Genomic DNA, 25,992 nt, shown 5'->3' with positions numbered 1-25,992 from the left:
TCATTCAGAATGAATAACAGAATCCCTTGAACATAGTATTTGTTCCTAAAAAATTGCTTAATGTAGCTGGGCACTGGTGGCTCACACTTAGCTACTCAGGAGGCTGAGATCTGAGGATCGAGATTCAAAGCCACCCCGGGCACTGAAGTCTGTGAGACTCTTATTTCCATTTAATCACTAGAAAATGGGAAGTGGGGCTGTGGTTGTAGGGGTAGGGCAGTAGCCTTGAGCTGAAGAGCTCAGGGACAATGCACATTCAAGCCCCCAAATCTGACAAAAAAAAGTTGCTTAATTTGATTGGTGTAAGTTCTGTTTGGATGCATTAATTCAAGCTTCTGTACTTCCTGTATAAGTGTCAACCAGACTGGAATTCTAACTACTTCAGGACTGGCTCAACTACCTTGAGGGCACTAATATCTGAACATAAGGCATTTTGGCAATTAATTAAGAATACAGGTGTATGCAGACACACTAGCTAGGAAATTTGATGGGAATACTCCATTTTGTGGAGAGAAAAATCCATTTCAAGGCCAAATCTTTTATCAATCACCTTGAAAGTAAGTGAAAAGGTATGGTGAAGACCTTCATTTCCTGACAATATTTATTATCTAGTTCAGTGCTGGGAATGGATTCAAACATGCTAGGCAAGTCACTGGCACAAGATTTCATTATAATCTCTCTTTCCAACAGAAAACAGAAAACAATACAAAGTGACAAGACCTACCACCAATTCTTTTTTTAAAATGTTTATCATTTAGTCTAACTAATCTTTAAGAAAAAAGACAACCCTATCAGGGTTGTTGGGTTAGTAAAAGTATGTTAAAAGTTGCCTTTTGACAATGTCGTGTTTGTTCTGAGATAGCTGGATGGATGATTGTTCTGATGGTAAAGATTAGTAGCAAGAGAGCTTTCCCTCTTCATGTCTAATTTAAAGTACTTCAAGTCACCATTACTAAGGTTTACAAATACAAGAGTACTTTATTAATGTGGCTTTAGGTTTTAAAGTCATAACCCAACAAATAAACGCAGAGTCCAACAAAATAACACCAGAGAAACAAGTACTAGAAATTGGGAAGATCAAGGGAAGAAAAGTAGACAAAGAGATGAAAGAGATATCAATGCGCACAAAATTTAATGCATAGCTACAAACTTAAGAAAATTGAGGGAATGGTAGTATTGGGAAGGATGTGGAGAATGATGAAATGGGTGAAATGGATCATCAAGGTTCACTGTATTCATAAACTGTTTTGTTGAAAATCAACTCCTTTGTCCAACTATTTATCTTTAATAAGTTTTAAAAAGGGAAAAACAGTGAAATGCTATGGGCCATTAAATCCAAAACTGGTAAAAACAAATGCTCAAGGTAAAAACAAAAGGAGACAATTATAGTATGTCCTTCTTTAGAAAGTGCCTTTGAATTCAAACACAGGGGCTGATCACAACCATATTTTAAAATAATTATGTGAAGCCCTCCCTATGTTTTCTTTTTGTTTTTCCTTTTCTAGTGATAGTAATATTGCTTCACTGTTCTTAGATTCCTGGTTTTTCTTCTCTTTTGTTTTTTTCACATTTATATGTTTTACCTTAAATTAGTATTCATACAGTAATTAAAATGCTACTACCACCAATTCTTGTCCCATATCAGATTCCCAAGATAGGTACATACTTTTTCTTTTAAAGTTTCTAAAGGATTTCCTTGCATTATTGTATCATTTTTACTTGACAAAAATGTGAAATAATACTCAGTTCTATTTTCTTAAATGTGTTTTTTAACCACTGTTAATTTATTCTTTGAGGACTGTTTAGTCTTTTGCTAACACATCACTCATAAAAAAATATATATATATATACCTTTCTCAGAGTTGCTCTCCAGGACTGCAATCTTGAAAACATAAAACTGAGTGAAAATGTTTGTAGGATCCAGTCGTTCAGCCTCTAACACTGCCTGTTTAGCCTGGAAAATAAAACATTTGTTCTATTTTAGAAAAACTATAGGAAAGTCCTTACTGTATTTTACTAACTTCATTAAAATATTCACAATGGCTAAGAAGCACACAGAATGAAAACATAGGACTTTTAATATACTGTCTTTCTTTAATGTACTTTTTTGTTAGAATGGCAAAGAAATAGTAAGTTCTGCTTCTGGAAATAGAGTGAGCTAGCCATATTAGAATAAGCCTCTTTTTCTTTATAATCTAGACCTAAAAGAATGAATGACATGACTGAAAGGCATGAATGTGATCAAAGTCTTCCATATGCATGTATGAAAATAGAATAATGAAATCTTTTTACAATGTTTTTAAAAGGGGGAGCTAAAGGGTAATAGAGGAAGTGAATTCAATCAAATATATTTTATGCATGTATGGAATCATCACAATAAAACCTTTCGAAAAATATAAGCTAATAAAAAAAGAGAAAGGGAAAAAAAGCCCTTCTTTTGAAAATAACCAAAAACTTTGGGAAAACTTTTCTTTTTTTCTTTTTCTCAGAAAAACAGCAATTGAGAAGATGGTAAAAGATGGTACCAAGCTAAACTAAGGTAAAGTGAGGTCTCAGAGAAATAGGTAACTACTTTTTTATCTGGTGCATTACTGCAAATCCAGGTAAATGTTAATTGCCAGTTTTACAGACCTTATTAAGTAAATACACACCACACACACACACACACACACACACACACACACACACACACACACACACACGTCCCATGGGATCACATTTTTAGATTGAGGCTAAATCAAAAGTAAATCTTTGGGGCAAGGAGTGTGGCCTAGTGGTAGAGTGCTTGCCTAGTATGCAGAAAGCCTTGGGTTGGATTCTGGGTACCACATACACAGAAAAAGCAGGAAGTGGTGCTCTGGCTTAAGTGGTAGAGCTCTAGCCTTGAGAAAGTGCAAAGACAGTATCCAGGCCCTCAGTTCAAGCCCCAAGACTAGGGGAAAAAAGAAAGAAAAAAGAAAAAGTAAACCTGTTCTTACCTATACGCACAGGAATTTTTTTTTCTATGTATGTGGTACTGAGGAATTGAACCCAGGTCTTCATCCATGCTAGGCAAGCACTCTACCACTAGGCCAAACTCCCAGCCCAACACAGGAAATTTTTAAAAAGCTATCTTGGTACCAAATTGAAGACAGCCTGAGAGGTAAGGGAGAAATAATTCCTGAAGTATAACACAAGTACTTTTATGTATTTATAGCCCCAAATTACTATGAGTATAGAGGGGGGGGATGTCTAAAACATTAATGCTGTGAATTTACTTTGGATTTTTACCCCAAACAACCACAGAAGCAAAGATATATCCATTTTGGAAAAAAATACCTTCATATTAGGCTTAAATATTTCATTAAGTAATTTTTCAAGAATGATGAGTTGTACATATTAAAAATATAACATAAGCACCCTTTTACAAAGACTTGTCAAAAACAAAAGATAGCATAAACAGATCCTCAAGAGGCAAAGGTGGGAATAAAAAATATTTATAAGCTGGGCACCAGTGGCTCGTGCTTGCAATCATAAACACTCAGGAGGCTGAGATCTGAGGAATCCAGTTTTAAGCCAGCCTGGGCAGAAAAGTTCATTAGTCTCTTATCTGCAATTAAACAACAAAAAAGCCTTAAGTGGAGTTGTGTGTGGCTAGAGTGCTAACTTTAAGCACAAAAGTGAAAAGGACAGCAACCAGGTCTTGAGTTCAAGTACCAGAACTGTCACACAAAACCATTTTTATGAAATACTCAAGCTTTCAAAATTTAAAGAAATTTAAAAATGCTAAAAAAATATCAAGTAGGTAAGTTGATCCACAATGGAACATACAGAATCATTTATCATGATCCTTCCAGTTCCTAGTCTTTCTTTTTTTCATATATTTTCATTGTAATTAACAGAAGGGTTACATTGTATTCACCAGATAGAAGGTGCACTACTTCACATACATTGATACCCTTTCTCATGTCTTGGTCCCCATTTCCCTCCCCCCAGCCCCATCCCTCCTCTTGTTTTCCCCCTTTCCCTATCCTATTTCAAATAACCAAATACACATATATACAATATATCAGATAACAGGGTGAAATACTGTAACAATATGAGATAACCAAGGGACAGCAAAAGAGATGAGAGATAACATAGTACATCAAGGACAACAATCACTCATTATATGGCTTTTGTTTCTATATTGTGGAAGTTCTTTCATTTAGCCATACTATATGGCCTATGTATCTAGGTTTTGCTCTATTGCAAATCTCTGCTAGGAGAGCCCAAGGTTTCTTCTGATTATGACAAATGAAGGAAACCATTGAGCCCATGTTCGAGTCTGGCTGACTTCACTTAATACAGTTCCTAGTCTTTCTGAGTTCAAGATCCAGTAACAGCTCATACACGCAAAAGTTGTTGCTCCTCAGTCAAACACTGCACTGCATATATGCTGTAATGACAGCAGAACAAAGAGTGATTGCTATTTTACTGCTACATATTCTACAGGCATCCCTCAGTATCTGTAGATACTGGTTTCAGAGTCCTCCCACTGGTGGGGAGATACCTAATCTGTAGATACTCAATTCCCTTATTTGATATAATATACACACATTCATCTGTATACTTCAAATCACCTCCAGATTATTTATAATACCTAGTACAATGTAAATGCCGTATAATTATTGTACTGTATTGTACGGAAAGTAATGACAAGAAAAACATCTGTGTGATAATCTAAGTCTATAGTTGGTTGTATCCACAGGTGGGGAATCCATAGATATGGAGAGCCGACTGTATTTCTACTGATTTAATCTAATTTGAGTGAGCTTAGTATTATTAGCTTTTGTTGAGCTCACAGTCAACAAAAAGCCCCAAGTGTTTTATACGTGCTTCTGTTAAACTGCATTGCATCCATGATCTGAGTTCACAATGTTTAATTGTTGCCTACTGGTCTTCATCTTGTTAGAAGGGGCTCATTGTTTCAGCCTATTAATGTTCCTTCAGATCTTCCTTTGTCTTCTAACATCAGTTATTCTTTTCAGCTTCAGAGCACATGTACATTCCAACAATATTCACAAATACACCTTACTTTCAGATTTCACAGAGTATAGATTACATTAAATACCTGACTCTATGCTGTGATTTAGTACTTTCTAATTATTTTTACATGTAAATCTTCATTCTGCATTCGTATTTTAAGCTCACCTATAGAAGACAGCAAGCCTTGTGCCTTTTCCATAGCATGAGGCAGAGATTTGGCACCTAAATAATTGTTCAACTGACTTCAAACCTTAACTAAGGTGTTGTTGTTGTTTTTTTTTAATTCAAATGAGCCACAATTAACCATATAATATTTTCTTTTTCTTTTTTTAACATTTGTAACTAAAATTTACAAGATTAGTCAAGAACTATTGATAAAAATCACTGTAGAAAGAGGAGTCAGGATTAGCCTTTAAATAAATAAATAAATAAACAAATCATTCCATGTTTTCTGTAGATAGAATTGAGTTATAGCATATCTCTAAAAATAACTGATTTTGAACCAACAATCAATATATCAAAATGATCTGAAAAGTTCTTATGTTTTTTCCTACAGACTGGAGTTTTCATAAAGAATGAAAAGTTTTATTATTATTAATAATAAAACAGAGAACTTACAGTTACATAAGTCAAGTAAAGAGTTAATTTCTTTTTGGACAATGTTACCCCTTCCCTCCCTCTCTCTTGGTTTTTCCCTCCTGTCCCCAACTACAAGTTGTATAGTTCATTTCAACATAGTGTCTAGTGAGTACCACTGCTGCATTTGTTCACCCTTTGTCCCTCCATTTCTATACTTTCCCTTACACTCCCAAAGGCATATAAATGAATAAACAAGACCAAAAGAAAATAAAATGAAAGCAGCAAACAAAGGAAAATATACTGCGGTTTTTATTTGCTATAGTTCATTTCAATACATATTATTTCATAATATGTCAGGTGCACATAGGCATTGAACCTTTCTGTCTCACTCCTAAGACTATCATCCTTTGGTGTCACTTTGTGTGAATGCCTAGAGTACAGTATAATTTATCCTGTCACAGGTCTAGCTTCCTCATATGAGAGAAAACATGCAGCATTTGTCTCTCAGAGGTTGACTAACCTCATCCATATCATATTTTCTTAAGTGCTTTATTTTACATTCATGCAAATATATCTGTGGGGAAGGCATTACAAATAACTTCAAAATCGATAAGCTAATGAAGTATAAGCAGAAGCCACAGTGCCATCTAGTGAGCATCACTAGATCACGTGCACGCACTTCAATCCTAAATGGAAAGGCATGATTGGCAAACCTTTACATAGTGAATACAAACAGTATATAACCAGCACATTAAATTCAGTTTTTACACTTTATATTAGTTATGCATTCTATAAATAGTCTTGCTTCTGTAGTTGTTGCAAATCTTAAAGCCATGCTATGGTTTGAAACTGTGTTTTAGGATTATCAATCTATTGTAGAACTAAAAGCCATATACTAAACTTGAGTTGCAAGCAGAGAATGGCATTTCTGCATCCCATCACACATAAGCATTACCATTAACTTACACACATCACCAAAACAGGCCTTTATCCATTTGTCAATGATAACCTTAAGGTTTTATTTTGATGACCAGCAAAATCTCACTATATCAAGCTATATAAATTATTTCTATATTGAGAACCTAAGCTTATTTGCTTTATTGTTAAGTCCATCTAGCCTATGACTTGCACATATGAAACACAAATGATCAAAAATAATATTAAAAATTGGGGTTTGGGACTTAAGGTTCTATAAACTCCCCAAAGGCAAAGTCAGTATCTATAAAACTACATTTTTTTTGTTACTCGATGATCAAATGTAAGGGTTCACATATGCAAATCATGCACTATCACTGAGCTAGAACACGAGCACTAACTATATTGCTTAATATTTTCTCATTCAAAGCACGGAAGATACTTCATCAGATAATGGCCATTTAAATACATAGCTTAGAAAGCAATCCAAAGTAATTACTTGTACTTAGCATTGTTATTATGGAGTGATACTTGAACTCGGCATGAGCGCTGTCTCTGAGCTGTTTAGCTCAAGAATATCACCCTACCATCTTGACACACAGCACCACTTCTGGTTTTCCAGTGGTTAATTGGAGATAAGAGTCTTATGGACTTTCCTGCCCAGGCTGGCTTTGAACCGAGATCCTCAGATCTCAGCCTCCTAAGTACATAACTTTGTATAACTAATCATGTATTCATTTCACAATACAGTGTAAAAAATAAACAGGTAATAGAATGGTCTTCCAAATGCTCTCTCCTTTGGGAAGTTCCACTTAAATGTTTATAGTATACAAAACAAAACAAAAAGGTCAATCTGACCTTGTTCTGTGTAAACTCTCAGACATCCTAATCAACTAAGTCACAGCACTGTATCTATCTCTGTCACTGCACTGCATGTAAGAACATTTGATGACTCTGAAAATAGATAAATCAAATGACCTTATGAAAGTCTTTCAAATTCAGATAACAGGAAGCCACGTTCCTCTGTAGCTTGGCCACATCCAGATCCGTTTTTTGAAATCCATAAAACTTCAGAGAGTAACAGTACCAATTTAGGGCATCAGCAAAAACTTTTACCTAAAATTTAAGAAGAAGGCGTCAAAATCACAGAGTTATCTCTACATTTCATCCTCATTTTCTACAAACAAGAGATGACATTGATTTTGTTTTTAGGCAACCAAAATGCAATACACTTTCTCTTAAATTCTATGTATTTTTTCATTTTCTTTTTCCTACTAATTGTAACCCTCGAAGACTAGAGATAGACCTCAATGGCAGTACACATACTTTTAGCATGCACAAGGCCCTAGGTTCAGTCCACAGCACTAAAAAGGAAACCAAAGAGATATTTCTCACACAGGATGAAAAGCTGAAGGAGGTAATAAATACCCCCAGAAAACTCAAGCCAGTTTTAAGTTGTTGAAAACTCTTTGTATGGCTACCTAATTAAAAAAAACTCACTGAGTCAACAGTGACTAAAATTTTCAAAGTGAACATACATAAATCAACATAGGTATTTTCACTTTTCCAGGTTCCATTTTAATTTTGTCCTTCTGTATATTTACCTGGTTGTCATTACAGTTTTTATAGAAGTTCAGGTTCTATTCTTTTCAATTAATTGGTAATTAATTGTACAAGTTCTGTGTTGTTAAATAGTTCTCACAGTTACTTTTTTTTTGGTCAGTCATGGGGTTTGAACTCTGGGCCTGGGCGCCTCCCCTGAGCTCTTCAGCTCAAGGCTACTGCCCTAACCCTTGAGCCACAGCTCCACTTCTGGTTTTCAGTGGTTAACTGGAGATAAGAGTCTCACGGACTTCAGTGCCCAGGCTGGCTTTGAACTGTGATCCTCAGATCTCAGCCTCCTGAGTAGCTAGGATTACAGTCATGAGCCACCGTGCCCAGCCTCACAGTTACTATTTTTTAATCAAATGAATCTCTCATAAATTTATTATTTTCATGATGTTGGACATGCACTAAATTTCCAGGTTTTCCACTACTAGTATGAATGGTGTATTTTTCATACTTTTTCTTTTCAATTCCTTTAAATTTTAAGTTGTAAAAAGCTTTAGGGGAAAAAAAAATCTAATAGAGTCAGGATGTCCAGAGAGACAAAGGATGGATACTTTCTCTCTGTGGAATTCAGAAATAATTTACAAATATATAAGTAAGTACTTTGGGTTGTATGCAAGTGCATACAAATGTATTAACCAAAATATAGCAGATAACAGAGGAAAACTCATTGTAATTTCCTAGAAAGGCTGACAGTCCAACAGCAAAATAAACACCAGGAATCAAGTACTCCAAAGTTGTGGGGACTGAGCAGTCCATAAAATGCAATACATATCTTACAAAATTAAGAAAATGGAGTTAAGGGGTAAGGTTGGGTGAGATAGGTAAGAATTATGGAAGGGGTGACACTGATAAAGATACATTACATTCATAAACAGCTTTGTTGAATGGCAAGTCCTTTTTACAACTACTAAGATAATAAAATATACTGCAAAAAAAGAAATAGTTTGGATAATTTTTAATATAAGGAAACTGAGCTTCATGTTTTCCCATTAAGAACAGGTGTCATTAGGACCTTCATAAAGTCAAATGTCCTTTTCAAGACAGACAACACACTGCCTTTGACTATTTAGACATAAGATTACATTCTTCTTCGGGGTTGGATGTGAAAATTAAAAAAATAATCCTTTAATAATATTGGAAAATTAGTGGTAATAAAAAGAATCCAGGGCCAGGAATATGGCCTAGCAAACAGTGCTTGCCCTGGGTTCTAGTCCTTGGTTACTACACACACAGAAAAGGCTGGAAATGGTACTGTGGCTCAAGTGGTACAATGCTACCCTTGAGAAAGCCTAAGGACAGTCCCCAGTCCCTGAGTTTAAGACCCAGGACTTGCAAAAATAAATAGACTGTATAGGAGGAAAGGAATTCTGAAGTAATTGTTCACCTTCTCAGTACAGAAACAGAAGCCTTGGGCTGGGAGTTTGGCCTAGTGGTCAAAGTGCTTGCCTAGCATGCACGAAGACCCTGGTTCGATTCCTTGGTACCACATACATAGAAAAAAGCCGGAAGTGATGCTGAGGTTCAAGTGGTAGAGCTCTAGCCTTGAGAAAGTCCAAGGATATTGCTCAGGCCCTGAGCTCAATCCCAGGACTGGCAAAAAAAACAACAACAACAACAGAAACAGAAGCCTTCTAAAAGAGAAAAGAAGGATATTATTTTACTTTAATAATGCAGGAGTGGGGAACATCTGGCCTAAGGGTTTTATCATTTGACCTAGTTGGGCCAAGGGAACAGCAAGTGGGACTCGAAATTCAATAAATCAAGGAGCTTTTCTTATAGCAACATAAACTGATATTAAACAAATCATACTGACAATGGATACGTTGAAGGACAAGCAAGAAATATCATTTATAGAACAGACAGAACACTTATGACTATGTGAGAGGACAGACATGTATGCTTCTCATAGGCTGCTGATGACATATCACTTGTACTGTGGAGACTCAGAGAACAGCCAGTGTGCCAGGTAGGCTAGGAGTGTGCATGTTACAAAAGTGTTAACACAGTGCAGCAAAACTATAGTGATTCAATAATGATGAGATAAGATAGTTCAAGACCTTGTCTCTGTTGACAGACAATGTTGTTAACTTGGTTACCAATACAGATGATAACACCAATATAACCTTTATCTACATGTCCAATATCAACAATCCTTGCAAAAAGTAAATCTCAGATGAAGATTAAGGTAAGTATAGTACACAGAAAAGACCTCAAGAGTCGATGGATGTTAGAAATGTTCCAGATCTAAGATCTAAGATTAGAATATTAAAAGGAATCAAGTCACTGATATAGCACACACTGGATAGTTATGAAAGTTTAAGTGGTGTTACAAAAAAAAAGGTGGCAGAGTGTTGAACTTTCGAAGACAAATGGACAAATTATTATTTTTTTTTGTTGAAGTCAAAGGCAAACCTGCGTGCTTAGGTTTTGGTGATATGTTAACAGTAATTTTTTAAAAGCCAATCTGAAGTGTCATTACAGGACAAAATATTAAAGTCAGTGAATTGGGAAGATAAACAGGATAAAATCAGAGCTCAAAGGTTTGTGATTGTAAAGCTGAGTTCTGAATCACAACAAGCCACTTTCCCTAGGCCTTCTTGTGACATAGTCAATGTATTTCAGATGATTTAAATACTGAAAGAGCCCCAAAGTAGTTGAGGCTTTACGCAGAGGGAGAGTTTGTACAAGAGTTCATGATGGCTGCTAAGGAAGTTGTTAGCAGCAAGGTAAAATTGTCTCAGATTTGAGTACTGATGAGTGATGAGAAAATGGACACAACCAATATGGTCCATGTGGCTGTTTTCAATCATGGGATAATGGCACCCCTTGACACTCAATAGAAGCCATGCCTGACACGACAGGAAGTGAGGACTTATTAGAGCACTTGTCTGAGCACTGATGGCTCATGTTTTTCAAATTCTAGCTACTTGCGAGACCGAGATATGAAAGTAGAAGTTCAGAGCCAAACTGACCAAATTTGAGGGACTATTGTCTCCCATTCACCAGCAAAAAGTTGAAAGTGGAAGTACGGCTACCCTTGAGCAAAAAAGTCAATAAATAAATATGGGTGAACGCCCTGAGTTCAAGCCAGGAATCGAGGGAAAAAGTCTTGAGCTAGTATTTGCAAAGTGGAGCTCTAACAATTGTTAGCTCACAAAAGGGTTAACTGCCTTTGTCAAGAAAGAAGTGAATCATCTTATTCCTGATCCCAGTGATTTAATTATAAGCCATCACATTATACGCAGTGTTTTCAACTCAACAATGTGATGTCAATAGTAGTGTCATGCATAAATTTTGTTCCAAAAAAGAGGGTTTAACAGCTGCCAGTATAAAGAGTTACTGAGGGAGCTTGACTCTTGAACAATGATCTTGTTTATCACTGTGAAGTATGGTGAGTCACAGGAACATTCTCATGAGTTTTTACAAACTGTGCATGAAGTCAGTCCATGGAGATGAAGAGAAAAAGTGTCAAAGACTCAAGGATAGTAAGTGGCTGTGTGATTTAACATTCATGGAGAACATTACCAAATACCTCCCAGAGCTGAACATCAAGCTGCACCAAGCAACTTCTCATTCCCCTGAATAAAACTCTATTAATAAATATAGTTTCAATGTTGGTGATTAAACATAATTCTTTTCCGTGGATCTGGTATCAGTTTTCTTCTGTTTGAAGGACCTCAGAATTTGGATCCCTGGATTAATTAGTCCAGATTTTGAATGACTTTGTTTTGCTTTCATAAAAAAATCACTTTTAGGGACTGGAAGTTTGGCCTACTGGTTGAGTGCCTGCCTAGCCTGCAAGAAGACCTGGGTTCGATTCCTCAGTACCACATACATAGAAAAAGCCGGAAATAGTGCGGTGGCTCAGGGTAGAACACTAGCCTTGAGGAAAGTCCAAGGACAGTGCTCAGTCCCTGAGCGCAAGCCTATGACTGGCAAAAAAATGTATCATCTTAACTAACCTGAGGATGCATTAAAACAGGGTCTTGCTCTTCTATATCTCAGATTGCCCTGAAACCTGCAATCTTTCTGCTTCTACCTGTTGAGTGTTTCATCTCGACTAATTTAATGTATTCAATTCACTGCTGTCAAGTATAATCAGTTATGCAACTATTATACAAAACTTGTTCATTTTCTAAAATAAAAACTTGGAGCTGGAGTGATTCAGCGGTAGAGTCCATGCTTAGCACACATGAGATCTTGATTTTAATTTCTAATATAAAAAAATCAAACTCTAGACTCATTAAATAGCAACTCCTCATTATCCCCTTCTTTCAGTCCCTGGCAACCACTATTGTAACTCTAGGTAGTTCACATAAGTGGAATCACACTGCATTTGTCTTTTTGTGACTGGCTCATTATTATTCTCTCTATTATTTGGATTTAGGTAGCTGTATTCCTTGTGTGTTTTGACAGTACTCTGCTGAACACTAGAAGAGGGCCTTCTGATAGCTGAGGCTCCATTTCTCCATGCTATGCACTCTCCTGTAGTACTCTATTCTATGCAATGTCGGTGTCTTAGTGCCCCCAGGCTCTCAGCTCCATCTACTCAAATTAGGATGCCTGCTAGACTGCACTTCAGTCCCCCTCGCCCTCTCTTTCCATATGCTGGAAATTCATGGCAGTAAGCCATGCAACTGTGGTACTCACCTTATTGCTGATCTCCTAGGGATCATTCTTCATCACCTGATGTTCTGTGTTATCAGAACTATTTTGCATGCATTCTGTCTTGTACTTTTGGGTAGAGGGTTGGCTCAAGCAGGGACAAAAACTGCTCCTTGTTATTATACGTTAATTGGAAATAGAAGTAAGTATACCATTACTTTATAAAAAGTACATCTCCCTTGAAGTGGAGCTGAAGTTCAAGTGTTGAGTGCCAAGCTTAAGCAAAACGCTAAAGGATAGTGCCCAAGCCCTCAGTTCAAACTCCAATATCAACAAATGAAAAGTATATCCTTGGGGCCGGGAGTTTGGCCTAATGGTTAAAGTGCTTGCCTAGCATGCATGAATACCCGGGTTCGATTCCTCGGTACTATATACATAGAAAAAAGCCGGAAGTGGTGCTGAGGCTCAAGTGGTAGAGCTCTAGCCTTGAGAAAGTCCAAGGACAGTGCTCAGGCCCTGAGCTCAAGCCCAGGACCGGCAAAAAAAAAAAAAAAGAAAAGTATATCCTTGGGGCCGGGAGTTTAGCCCAGTGGTAGAGTGCTTGCCTAGCATGAACAAAGACCCGGTTTCGGTTCCTCGGTACCACATACATAGAAAACACCAGAAGTGACGCTGTCGCTCAAGTAGCAGAGTGTTAGCTTTGAGGAAAAAGCCCAAGGTCAGTGCTCATGCCCTGAGTTCAAGCCATAGGATTGGCACAAAAAAAGTATATCCAATTTTACCTTTTTTTCACAAACATAGAAAGATTAGAAGACATGTAGCAAAATTTTAAGAACAGCCAATTAGGAGTGATTGCTCTGGGCTTTAAAAAATATTCCTTAGGGCTGGGAGTGTTGCCTAATGGTAGAGTGCTTATCTAGCATGCACAAGGACCTAGGTTTGATTCCTCAGTACCACATACTTAAAAAAAGGCAGAAGTGGTGCTGAGGCTCAAGTGGTAGAGCTCTAGCCTTGAGAAATCCCATGCACAGTGCTCAGACCCTGAATTCAGGTCCCACGACTGGCAAAAAAAAATTCTTTAGTTTCACATTATTCTGAAAGAAACCTGAATCTTTTATAAAGTCATCACTTTTTCTCTGTGTGTGCCAATAGTAGGGCTTGAACTTAGAACCTGGGAACTGTCCCTTAGCATTCTCCGACTTGAGTCATAGCTCCACTTTTAGCTTTTTGCTGATGAAGTCTCAGGAGCTTCAAAGCCTGTTCAAACAGGTTTTGAAATATGATTCTTAGACCTCAGCATCCTGAGCAGCTGGAATTATAGCTGTGAGCCCCCAGTACCCAGTTTATATTACGACTGTGTGTGTGTGTGTGTGTGTGTGTGTGTGTGTGTGTGTGTGTGTGCACGCACGTTCAATCTTGGGGATTGAATTCAGGGGCTCGACATTGTTCCTGAACTGTTTTTGCTCAAGGCTAGCACTCTACCACTGATCCACAGCTCTACTTCAGGGATTTTTTTTTCTTTTTTGGGGGGGGTGTTAACTGAAGATAAACGTTTTGTGGACTTTCCTGCACAGGCTTGCTTTGAACCTTAATCCTCAGATTTCATCACCCTCAGTAGGATTATAGGTTTGCATCACCAGTACGTGGCTATACTGACTTTTAATAGGTAATGAAACCTCTCTGACTGTCTTGATCTCTTTATTAAAACTAAATGACCTTAATATCAGTGATGATATTTCTCTATAAAGTTCTCGGTGGGGAGAAATCATTTCTTAATTATTGCAGTACATTTTTATAATATCCATGAACAAACTACACTGTAAGGATAAGGAATTTGATTATTTTGTGTGTGATACTGGGGATGGGTATCCAAAGCTTTGCACATTCTAGGCAGTGATTTACCACTCCTGCTCTATGAATTTTATATTGAAAACAGCTTTGTTTGTGGTAGAAGAGAAAGAATACACAGACGAAAACAAATTATTCCCAAACCTCAAAACTTCGGGCAGCTTTTCTCCACAGAATGTTGTGCAACCAGCCTAGTAATTCGGCTTTCAGTGGTCTTCCCATTTGGTAACCTGAAGGGAAAAATGTCCAAAGCTCTGCAAATAAGATTCTAGATCGATTACATGTAAGAATGCTAGCTGTATTCACACTGCACTTAATTTTATAACTACACTTAATCTTTAAGTAATGGCTATATAAACAATAACTTTCAGACAGGTTTTCATCATTAATCTTAGGTTTACCACCAAAACTGATTATATAATATAATCAGAGTTCACTAGAATCACAGTAATTCTTCCATCAGTCTGTGATAGATTTCCAGCCTTGTCTCTTTTTAACTTATTTTCCATGTTCTAAATTAGATAATCATCTGCTGCCTTAATAAGGTTATTTTGAATGAGCAGACAGCAATGCCAGAGACCATTAATAAAAACTGCTTATACTATTATGCACTAAACAGATCAGCTCGAGTTCACAAGAAAGGCCAATTATACCTTAAAGCCTCTGGAAAATACTTTAGGAGCACGCTTACAGATAAACTTTATTAGATTAAGTCACAATTTATGTCTGATTATTTGTAGTCTAGACATTTACAGTGTAACAATCCATTAGCACATTAAGGTAAATTTTAAACTATAATAGAATTCTATACTCCCTTCCCCTTTGCCCCTTTGGCAAAAAACCATCCATTTCTACAAGTCTTGATTTGAACTTTAAGAATCTCTAATCCCTTAGCAGAGTCAGCAACCATAGCTTTTACTATGACTTAGTTAAAAATACTCACTTGAGAATGAACAGTTGATTAATGTATCTATTTAAATATTATGATACATTCAGAATATAAATATATAATTAAATATAACCATAAAACTCTAAGTACAATTTTAGGAATAAATTAATTTGTAAAATCAAGTTTATTAGTTAGCTGTCACTTTAATTTCCTAAATATAAACATTTTTCATTTAAAAAGTCTACATCATTTAATGAAAGTTCTACACTATTCCAAAAATTAAATATATTCCTTGGTCTTCTTTGTGTGTGTGTACAGTTCCTGTGGCTTGAATGCAGGGCCTAGGCACTGTTCCTGAGCTTTTGTGCTCAAGGCTAGTACTCGAATTGGAGATGAGTTTCACAGACTTTCTTTCCCAGTCTGGCTTCTAACTGCAATCCTCGGATCTCAACCTCCTGAGGAGCTAGAATTATAGGTGTGAGCCACTGACACCTGGGTCTCCATAATATTCTTAAGCACCACTTAGCCATTTCTTGACCTGTTTAAAGTCAACAACATTAACAACTGCTGTAATTTCATTGTGCTAAAAATCTTTAACAGTAAACTGGGCACTTATATTCCAGCATCTGGGAAGCTGAAGCAGGAGGATCATGAGTCCAGGCATCTGAGACTAATCCAGTTCTCTTTGTCTCTTTCTCCTGTCTCCTCTCTCTCTGTGTCTATATCTTCTGTCTGTCTGTCTGTCTGTCTGTCTGTCTGTCTGTCTTCTTTTACACAGAGATACGTGCTGGTACTGATGCCTGAACTTATGGCTCACAATCTTGCTTACATTTTTTAACTCAAAGCTGACACTCTACTGTTTAAGTCATATTTCCACTTTACCTTGTCTGGTAGATAAATATATACAGTGATGGTATAGAAATTATAATATAGTATGAAGTTCTATATTTAAAAAAAATCAGAATCTATTTGTAAAGTATTGTAGGCTTGAGGTATAGTCCCATGGGACAGCGCTTGCCACATATATGAAAGACTGTACCTTACGATCAGGTTACTTTTATATTTCCCTGAAGACTTTTTCTCTAGTTTTGGAAAACCAGATAACTAAGCTATTCAAAAGTGGATCTAAAACACTGAATTCTTAGTGAAGATCTAGAGAAAGAATATCATCAATAAAATATGGCTCATAGAATCTAAGTTCAAAAGGCTCTGAGCATCAACTAGTCAGATGATTTCCTTTAAACCTACTTTTGATTATGTTCTAAAAACTAAGTACCAGTGATTGTATATAGAGATTCCCTTCTTGAACACTTGTTTGTTAAACATGTCATTTCAAATATGATGTAAAAATCAATGTTAATAAATTCTTTAATAAAAAAGTTAATGACTCTGTCTGTATATGGGCAAACTTACAAAAATCCAAGCAATGTGGTGAAGTATAAATATGAGAACAGCATATTGCTAGAATGCTCCACTTCAAATAATCATTAGCATCAACAATTAATGATTATCATTCCAGTAATTCTCTTTACATATCAAGTTGGAAGGATGAATAGGAGAAAGAATTTTCAAAGACAGAGATCATGTTAACTGTGTTCTTTAGAAGACAGACAGACAGATGATATAGACAGAGAGAGAGAGAGGAGACAGGAAAAAGAGACAAAAGAGAACTGGATTAGTCTCAGATGCCTGGGCTCATACGATCCACCTGCTTCAGCTTCCCAGATGCTAGAATTATAAGTGCCCAGTTTGCTGTTAAAGATTATTAGCACAATGAAATAACAGCGGTTATTAATGTTGTTGACCTTAAATAGTCAAGAAATGGCTAAGTTGTGCTTAAGAATACTAGGGAGACCCAGGTGCCAATGCCTCTGAAGAGAAGTAGAAGGTTAGGGGAATGTTTAGATTTGATTCAGTATCTCTTCTTTAACCAGAGAAATTAAAATCTATTTTATCTGGAATACAGTGTGTGTAGGAGTGCTGCTATAAAACACAGGAATTTAGTTCATTATCCTCAATATATTGTTGGAGAAAAAAACTGGTTTAGATATTTACTTGCCCAAGGCACAGAGCAAATTTAAGGTCAAACTAGAAACATGAAGTTAAGCTTGTAATCTCATAATATTCTACTACAGATGAGATTTTAGCACAGAGGTTTGTCTGTTTGAATATATTTTATTAAGTTTTCTTAGTTTCTCATTCTGTTGCACCAAGTTTGTAAAATCCGGGGAAGTAGGTGTTACTAAGGAGAAAAAACAGTGTGAGAAACCTGTTGATCTGAAGTGTTCATTATTGCTCTGACACTTATTTCAAATTATATGCTGACAAATATTTTTAAAACATGTACATAAGTCTTACTGACCTCGAATGATTTCTTCAATCTTCTCCCTGGCAAGCAGATCTTCCTTTCGTTGTAAAAGCATGTCAATGTGGAACAATTTCGCTTTCCCAACATGTTCTGAAGACTTATACTGGTCACATATTTTCTTTAGGAAAATAAATCCAACAGATTCCCTGTTCAAAGAGATACAATTTTAAGTAGAGTAGATAAAAGAACTCATTTTTGGTCAGTGGAACTAAAAATTATTCCAGTGTGAGCAAAGCATTCCGGATACAAGTATATCTAACATAGGCGTCCGCTTTACACTATTTTTATGGAGGGAGCCAACAAAAGCAATCTCTGGTGGAACTGAGTTATTTATATACCTGTGTATCACGACCCCAGGAAATGAAAGACAAATACAGCACTGTCTATCTTTAAATTTATATTTCCTATGGATCACAAGATTTGTTCAAAATTATAATAAATATGTCAGAAATGCATAGGTATGCGGTTTTTATTTCAATTTCCAAGTCTCTGTTCTTTATGTTGTTAGATTTCCTTTTTCTTTCTTTCTCTTATGAGTCTCTTATGCCTATGCTCTTCGAATAAACAGGCTAAAATGTTTTAAAAGAATTTAAAATCTGAAAATATACAAAGTCTTTTCAGTTGGTACATAAACAGAATATTATCACAAATGTAAAAAAAACAGCATTTAAGAGAGAAATCCCTCAACAATAGTCTGGAATTTTTTAAGTATATCTGAGTTTAAATAATGACATTAAATATTTAAATAAGTCTATTAACAATAAATAAGAGAATTTAATCTATTTCTGTTCAAATAAGCTATACACATTAGATTTTCATGAAAATGTACAGTCTTTCTGATGTACCCAGTCCACAAGATTATGACTTTTCTGAATTCCATAACCAGCTATCACTTACACCATTTTCCAGCCATACTTTTAAGTTCCCTGAAAGCAGTGACTACATTGTCCATATGTTGCCCTTAAAAGCTAAATGACTTGATTAAACTAAGTGACTGGCCAAAAAGTGATTTTATGCTCATTCTGATATTTTTTACCTGCAAGTCCTACATAAATTGTATTCATTTCCATAAAGCATTCTCTGATCACTACAATTCACAGCTGATTCTCACTCACTCACATATTATTTATAATTTCCCATATTCTGCATGCTATTGTGTCAGTTGACTGATGGAACACATATATGTGTAATTCACCACAAAGCACTATACATTCATTAGAGGAATGGCTGTTTCTCATGTTTCTTTTTATGTACAATCAGACCCTAGATGACACAAAACAATTGCAAGTTTCATTGACAGAATGAATTTCAGTGTTCTAATGTGCTAATAAGGAAAACTGAATTCAGTCTCCAAGAGAAATCAACTTAAGAAAAAAAGGTCCACTTTCTTTTCTAGAGTCAAACTCTCTAAAAATAAGTATCCCAGGAGAAAAAAAAGCACATGATCACAAAAAATATACTGAAGATGCAAGACCTCAGTATATTTTCTCTGCCACTTTCATTTCCTACATGCTGAGACTGTGGTTCTTAACAGTACATTCATTTAAAAACTCATTACAACAAAATATTTGGATGTCTTACAAAGTACATTATGTGGACATTTGACAGGAAACAGGAGAGAAGATGGAATACCTAGGGCTAACTCGTACAAATGGTTTAGCTACATGGGTAACTAAATTCCTTATGAACATCATTAACTAAAATTCCATGGGCTAGTGAATATTTACTTTATTTTTAAATGGTCAATGGCAACCTATTAGGTCTATCCCAGGAAGGATTTATTACTGAGAGAAATAAGTCATCATTATTTTACCTGTCTGGTTTTCTATGCAGTTAGTTTACTATTTCTATAACTCACTTCAAGTACTTGCTGTTAAATTCCAGAAGAATACATCATTTATACATATAATTTTACATTATTGTTGCATACTAATGTATGATTTTACTAAATCTTAAGGTCAAACATGTTTTGGAGACAAGTAATTCCTATTTTTACAGTATTAATGTATAGAAAATATTAAGCATATCAAATTTTCTTCAGAAGCTCATTAACGTGCAGAATCTGTTTCTCAGAAATATTTTACTGTAATACCCAAGCGTGTGTTCAGAAAGAATTATCAAAATAAAGTAATATACATGCCTGCAGTCTTAACACTGGAAAAGCAAAAGCATAGAAAGTAACAGGCCAAGCTGGGTGCTGGTTGCTCATACCTGTAATCCTAGCTATTCAGGAGGCTTAGATCTGAGGATCAAGGTTTAAAGCCAGCCAGGGCACGAAAGTCCATGAGTTTTTGTATTTGTATTTGTATTTGGTTATTTGAAATTGGATAGGGAAGGGGGGGAAAACAAGACGGGGGGGGTGGAGGGGAGGGTAATGGGGACCAAGACATGTGAAAGGGTATCAATATATGTGAATTAATGCACCTTCTATCTGGAAAATATCATGTAACCCCTTTATTAATTACAATAAAAAATTAAAAAAAGAAAAAAGAAAGTAACAGGCCAAGCTGGGTGCTGGTGGCTCATACCTGTAATCCTAGCTATTCAGGAGGCTTAGATCTGAGGATCAAGGTTCAAAGCCAGCCAGGGCACAAAAGTCCATGAGTTTCTTATGTCCAATTAACCACCAGAAAACCAGAAATGGCACTGTGGCTCAACATCATAGATGGCTAGCCTTGAGCTAAAGAGCTCAGGGACAGTGTCCAGACCCAGAGTTCAAGTCCCATGACCAATGAGAAAGAGGGGGGGGGAGGGAGGGAGGGAGAGAGAGAGACAGAGAGAGAGACAGAGAGAGAGAGAGAGAGACAGAGACAGAGACAGAGACAGAGAGACACAGAGAGAGAGAATGTACCAGGCTAGTTTAGGATACATAGAGACCTGTCTCCAAAAATTTAAATGATAATTCCCTACGTGAGTATCAGTCAGTAATCCTAACTACTCAGGAGGCTGTGAGACTTGAAACATTGAAGTTCAAAGCCAGCTTGGACAGAAACACTGCCAAACTTCATCTCCAAAGTAACCATCACAAAGCTGAGTTGGAGGCATGACTTAAGTGGCAGAGTGACAGTTGACCAAGCAAGCAAGGCAATCATAAGGCCCTGAGCTCAAACCCCATTATAATATCCTGTAAAAGACAAGGTCTAATCTTTCACAACAGGCAACTTGGGAACAAAGTGGTTAACCTGCAAGACTTTGTGTTCTTAATTTTAACCTGATGCACCTGAGCAAGTTGCATTCTTTCTGTATATGAATTCTGACTTCTAAAGATTCTTGACTTAATGTAAAGCCAGATGCTACTTTCCTCTTGTTCCTGATTTTAGTTTGGCAATGTAAGTCTCATCTCTTACAATCGTGTTCATTTTTACTTGGTGCATTGATTTTTTTTAGATCACAGTCTCTGGATTTCTGATTCTATTTTGGTAGTTTGATTTCAATTCAAAATCACAGATTATTTATTTTGGTATTCTTTTGGGTTTTGGCAGTGCTGGGCCTCTTGCTTGCTATGTAGACATTCTAATACTACGTCACACCTCCATCCCTTTTATTACTGCTTATTGTTATTTTGCCAATGCCAAGGCTTTAACTCAGCTTTCTTGCTAACAGCTAGTGCTTAAGCCATCTTTCTGCTGGCTACTTAGCTGGAGGTTGAATCTCGAAGACTTTTCAGTCTACATTAACTTTGAACCTTGTTCCTCCAGACTTCTGTTTCCTGAGTCTCTAGGGTTACAGTTAGGAGCCACTGACATCTAGCTTTTCCTGGTTATTTGTTCCAATTTTTTAAATTGTTATTGCACAAGTGATATACAGACGGGTTTCAGTTACTCAAGTCAAGTAAAGAGTATATTTCTTTTTGGACAATATTACTCCTTCCCTCACTCTCTCCCAGTATGCTGGTTATTCTTGAGATAGGTTCTCACTTCCTGCCCTGGTGTGCACTTGGATTGAGAGCCACTTGTTTTAGGCTTCTCAACCTGAGATGACACATGTGCACCACCATGCCAATCTTCTCTTCATTGAAATAGAAGCTCACGGACTTTTCCGTCTGGGCTAGCCTGGAACTAGGATTGCCCCACACTAAATCTCCAACAGAGCATCGGATGACAGGTGCACACCATGGCACCTAATCAAGGGTTGAGATAGTTTTGCAGATTTTTCTGCCTGGAGTAATCTCAAACCACTATCCCCCAGATCTCAGCCTTCCCACGTAGCTAGGGTTACCGGTGTGAACCTGTTGGTGCCTGGCTTGATTTAGCATTCTTGTCACGGAATGAACAGTAACTGCTTAAGGCTACCTAACCAGAAATCAAAGGAAGGCCCTTAAACTTTTCACTGCCAACACCATATAGTGATGTATACTAAGATTATAACTAGGAAACCTTACATATCAATAGAGACACAGAGTTTAAGTAAATAAAAATCCAGAAGTAAATTATCTGTAAGAATATAATTAGGTGTTAGTTTTTAATTCATTATAGTCATATATTTGTAGAATTTTGAAAGAAGAAACTAAATTCCAAAGTGAAGAGAAACTATAAATTTCTATAGGAGTTCAGGGCTTCAGGATCAACTATAATTGCATTATATGGGACTATTTCTAGATGAATTCATAGATGAGATTAATTAATTAGTAGTCTTTAAGAAATTATGGAAAACTGGAGGAATATGAAATTGTAGACTTGGTGTTTTGATATTTTAAAACAGGCCGTAGATTCCTAAACCTTGCTAAAAGTGTAGTACAACAGCCCCTGGCATAACCTGAAAGCTTGTTAGAAATACAATCAGCCACCATTCCTGACTTGCTGAATCAGAAACTGCATCTTAAGAAGATATTCAGTTGAACATCTTCACATTAAAGTTTGAGAAACACTAATATAAAGTAATAAGGATGCTCTAAGAAAAAGGCATGACAGGTTTATCTTGTTTTATGTCTTATAGATTCACATAAACGAAAAAGCCAGATTAAATAGCTATAAATGAACAATTCCAGAGATATGACTCATAATAACAGAGTATCAAAAGTCATCTAACTGCTTTTCTAGGATCTGAAGCATTCAACACTTCCTTCCAAGAGTGTCATATATTACTTGAATCTCACAAATGTGTTACTTGCTCTGTAAAGGTGAAACTTGACCAGTGGTGAATGTTTTTAAAATATCATCTGAGAGATGTGGTATTTCCATCCATTTTATGTATTCAAATTTTTATGTACTGAATATACTAAATATATTTAATGCACTGAAATGTTAATCCTGAATCCCAGTGGGAATCACAAAACTAGGTCTAGACAATATTAGCTTAGTCTACTGTAAAACAATACATTCATGGGGCCGGGAGTGTGGCCTGGTGGTAGAGTGCTTGCCTAGCATGCACGAAGTCCTGGGTTTGTTTCCTTGGTAACACATACCCAGAAAAAGCAGGAAGTGGTGCTGTAGCTCATGTGGTAGAGCTCTAGCTCTGAAAAAAGCCCAAGGACAGTGCTCAGGCCTTGAGTTCAAGCCCAAAAATGGTAAAAAATGAATTCACTTTGTTAACAGTAAAGTTCTGCACCCTTAGCAACTGTTGCTAAAAACCAAACTTTTCAGGCTGGGAGTATGGCTTAGTGCTAGAGTGCTCGCTTAGAATGCACAAAACCCTGGGTTCCATTCCTTGGTACCACATACACAGAAAAAGCTGAAAGAGGTGGTGTGGCTCAAGTGACAAAGCACTAGCCTTGAGCAAAAAGTGTCCAAGGACAGTGCCCAGGCTTGAGTTCAAGCCCCAAGACGGGCAAAAACAAAAACAAAAACACCAGAATTCTCTACATAAACATCTCATAAGATTATTAAAAGCATTGCACAATGCAATTTTCTATGCCTCCTACAGATGTCAAATGTATAAAGTAAAAGAGCAAAGCAAATTGTGAGAAAAATCAAGTTCCAGGTACATAATCAAAGTTTATTATTAACTGAATGATGGTAGAAGCATGTTTCATGGCACAAACAAGTTAGAACATACAAGCTACATTTGACATTGAAATATATATATATATGTATATATATATATATGTATATATATATATATATATATATTTGCCAGTCTTGGGGCTTGAACACAGAGCCTGGGTGCTGTCCCTGAACTCTTTTATTTAAGGCTAGTGTTGTACCATTTTGAGTTACAGCTCTACTTTCAGTTTTCTGGTGGTTAGCTGTAGGAAAGTATCTCATTGACTTTCCTGCCCTAGCTAGCTTTGAACTGTGATCCTCAGATCTCAGCCTCCTGAGTGGTTAGGATTACAGGCATGAGCCACCAGTGCCTTGTTAAAATGCATATATTCTTAATTGCCAAATTTTTTTGTACCAGTCCTGGGGCTTGAATTCAGGGACTGGATGCTACCCCCTTGATATTTTTTGCTCAAGGCTAGCAAACTACCATTTGACCACATAGCTCTGCTTTGGGTTTTTTGCTGTTGTAACTAGAGATGTGTCTTAAATAATTTCCTGCCAGGACTGGCTCTGAACTTATATCCTCAGGTTTCAGTCTTCTGAGTAGCTAGGCTTACAGGTGTGAGCCACCTGTGCCTGGCTAATTACCTATTTTTTTTTGCCAATCCTGGGGCTTGTACTCAGGGCCTGGGGACTGTCCTTGAGCTTTCTTGAGGCTAGTGTTCTACCACTTAAGCCACAGCACCACTTCTGGCTTTTCTCTGTGAGGTACTAAGGAATTGAACCCAGGATTTCATGCATGCTAGGTAAGCACTCTATGACTAGGCCACCCTCCCAGCCCTTGCCTAACTTCTTGAAATTTTATTCTGTTAATTTGTAACTAGAAACTCCAAACCCCTTCTATATAAACATGCCATTATCATCATGGGCTTATTATGCAAGGCTCTCATAAACAAATGAAAATGTGGGTACTTGTCAAGAATGAGGGGGAACAAATGAGTGGATGATTGAATGAACTGCACATGGCTAAGAACAGAATGTATTCTACTTCTGATATTACAAAATTACCTAATGTGGATTCAATACCACACTTACAATGTCATCCAAATTTTTCAATTTGAAGTACTTTCTTCATATTAGTATTATTAATTTAAAAGTTGGATTACAGAAAAGGGAATAGTAAATGAACACAGTTAATTTTTCAAACTACATGTGTTGAAAAGGCCATGGGAAACTTTATGTAAATATTGATGGAAAGGAGTAGGTGGAGAGGTGAGAAAGATAGAAGGATTGACTCTGATCAGGATGTATTATACACATAAATGGACATGTTAAAGTGTAACCATTTTCGCAACCACTTGTAAACAAAAATTTAAAAGTAAAATAATGTTTTCATTATAATAATATTATAAATCAGAAAATTCTTTTTAGGAGTTAATTGTTAAGGCTATTCTTGTGAGTGTATCGTTGAGGTCATCATTACCATCTCTGGAAGCCGATTTGAGCACAGAGAAGCAAAACAGATTGCTTCTTGCCAAATGAGTTTCCCAAAAAGTGACTTCGCTAAGAATAGGTGAATTTAATTTTACATCTGTACCACTGCCTGTGAGCATATTTTCAGAGAGAAATTTGGAATGTTTATATGAGCTGTCATATTCACCAAAAAGGTCAAGTCATTGAAGCAAGGAAGGGTTTTCCCACTTCCTCAACATGAATAAGGTAAATTCATTCAATAATTCAAAATTTATGTCTAGTGTCTATCAAAACTATTATGCTGTATCATCCAGAGAGACCCTTCAAGGTTAAAGTGCTTATTTCCTGGTTTCTCTTCATGAATTTTCTAGGCTGCAGAGAACTACCATACTCAAGGTTATAGTCCTTTCCCAGGGCAGAAAGCATCCAATGTCTGGTTAACAGTGGCCTTTAAGTCTTAGCTATCTTATCCCAATTAAGGACAACACCAAAGGATTTTCCCATCTTCAAATCTCCTTATACTTATGGCTGAAGCCTGGTGACTGCATTTCCACCCAACTTTTCCCATATAACATGGACAGACATATGGGTCATTTTACATTTTTTGCCAGATCTAGGATTTGAACTCAGGGCCTCAGCACTGTCCTTGTGCTTGCTTTCTCTAGGCCAGAGCTGTACCACTTGAGCCACAGCACTCCTTCCGTCTTTTTCTATGTACGTGGTACCGAGGAGTCAAATCTGGGTGTCTATACATGCTAGGCAAGCACTGTACCACT

At 36.7% G+C, this 25,992-nt stretch overlaps 1 protein-coding gene across 1 annotated transcript in view; it reads right to left on the bottom strand.

The window, feature by feature from the left end:
- Positions 1 to 25,992, bottom strand: part of Tex11 (testis expressed 11) — a 243,360-nt gene that overhangs the window by 107,845 nt on the left and 109,523 nt on the right. The window contains exons 13-16 of the mRNA XM_090327103.1: positions 17,817 to 17,968; positions 14,710 to 14,795; positions 7,480 to 7,617; positions 1,852 to 1,954 (exon numbers count right to left, since the gene is read on the bottom strand). Of these exons, the coding sequence (XP_090183229.1) occupies positions 1,852 to 1,954; positions 7,480 to 7,617; positions 14,710 to 14,795; positions 17,817 to 17,968 (479 nt within the window). The remainder of the gene's footprint in view (positions 1 to 1,851; positions 1,955 to 7,479; positions 7,618 to 14,709; positions 14,796 to 17,816; positions 17,969 to 25,992) is intronic.

Source organism: Megascapheus bottae, chromosome X (genome assembly GCF_031878675.1).
Source record: "Megascapheus bottae isolate mThoBot1 chromosome X, mThoBot2.hap1, whole genome shotgun sequence".
Lineage (NCBI taxonomy): Eukaryota > Metazoa > Chordata > Mammalia > Rodentia > Geomyidae > Megascapheus > Megascapheus bottae.
Note: the sequence above shows the minus strand (reverse complement) of the source record. Positions and strands in the feature narration are given on the sequence as shown.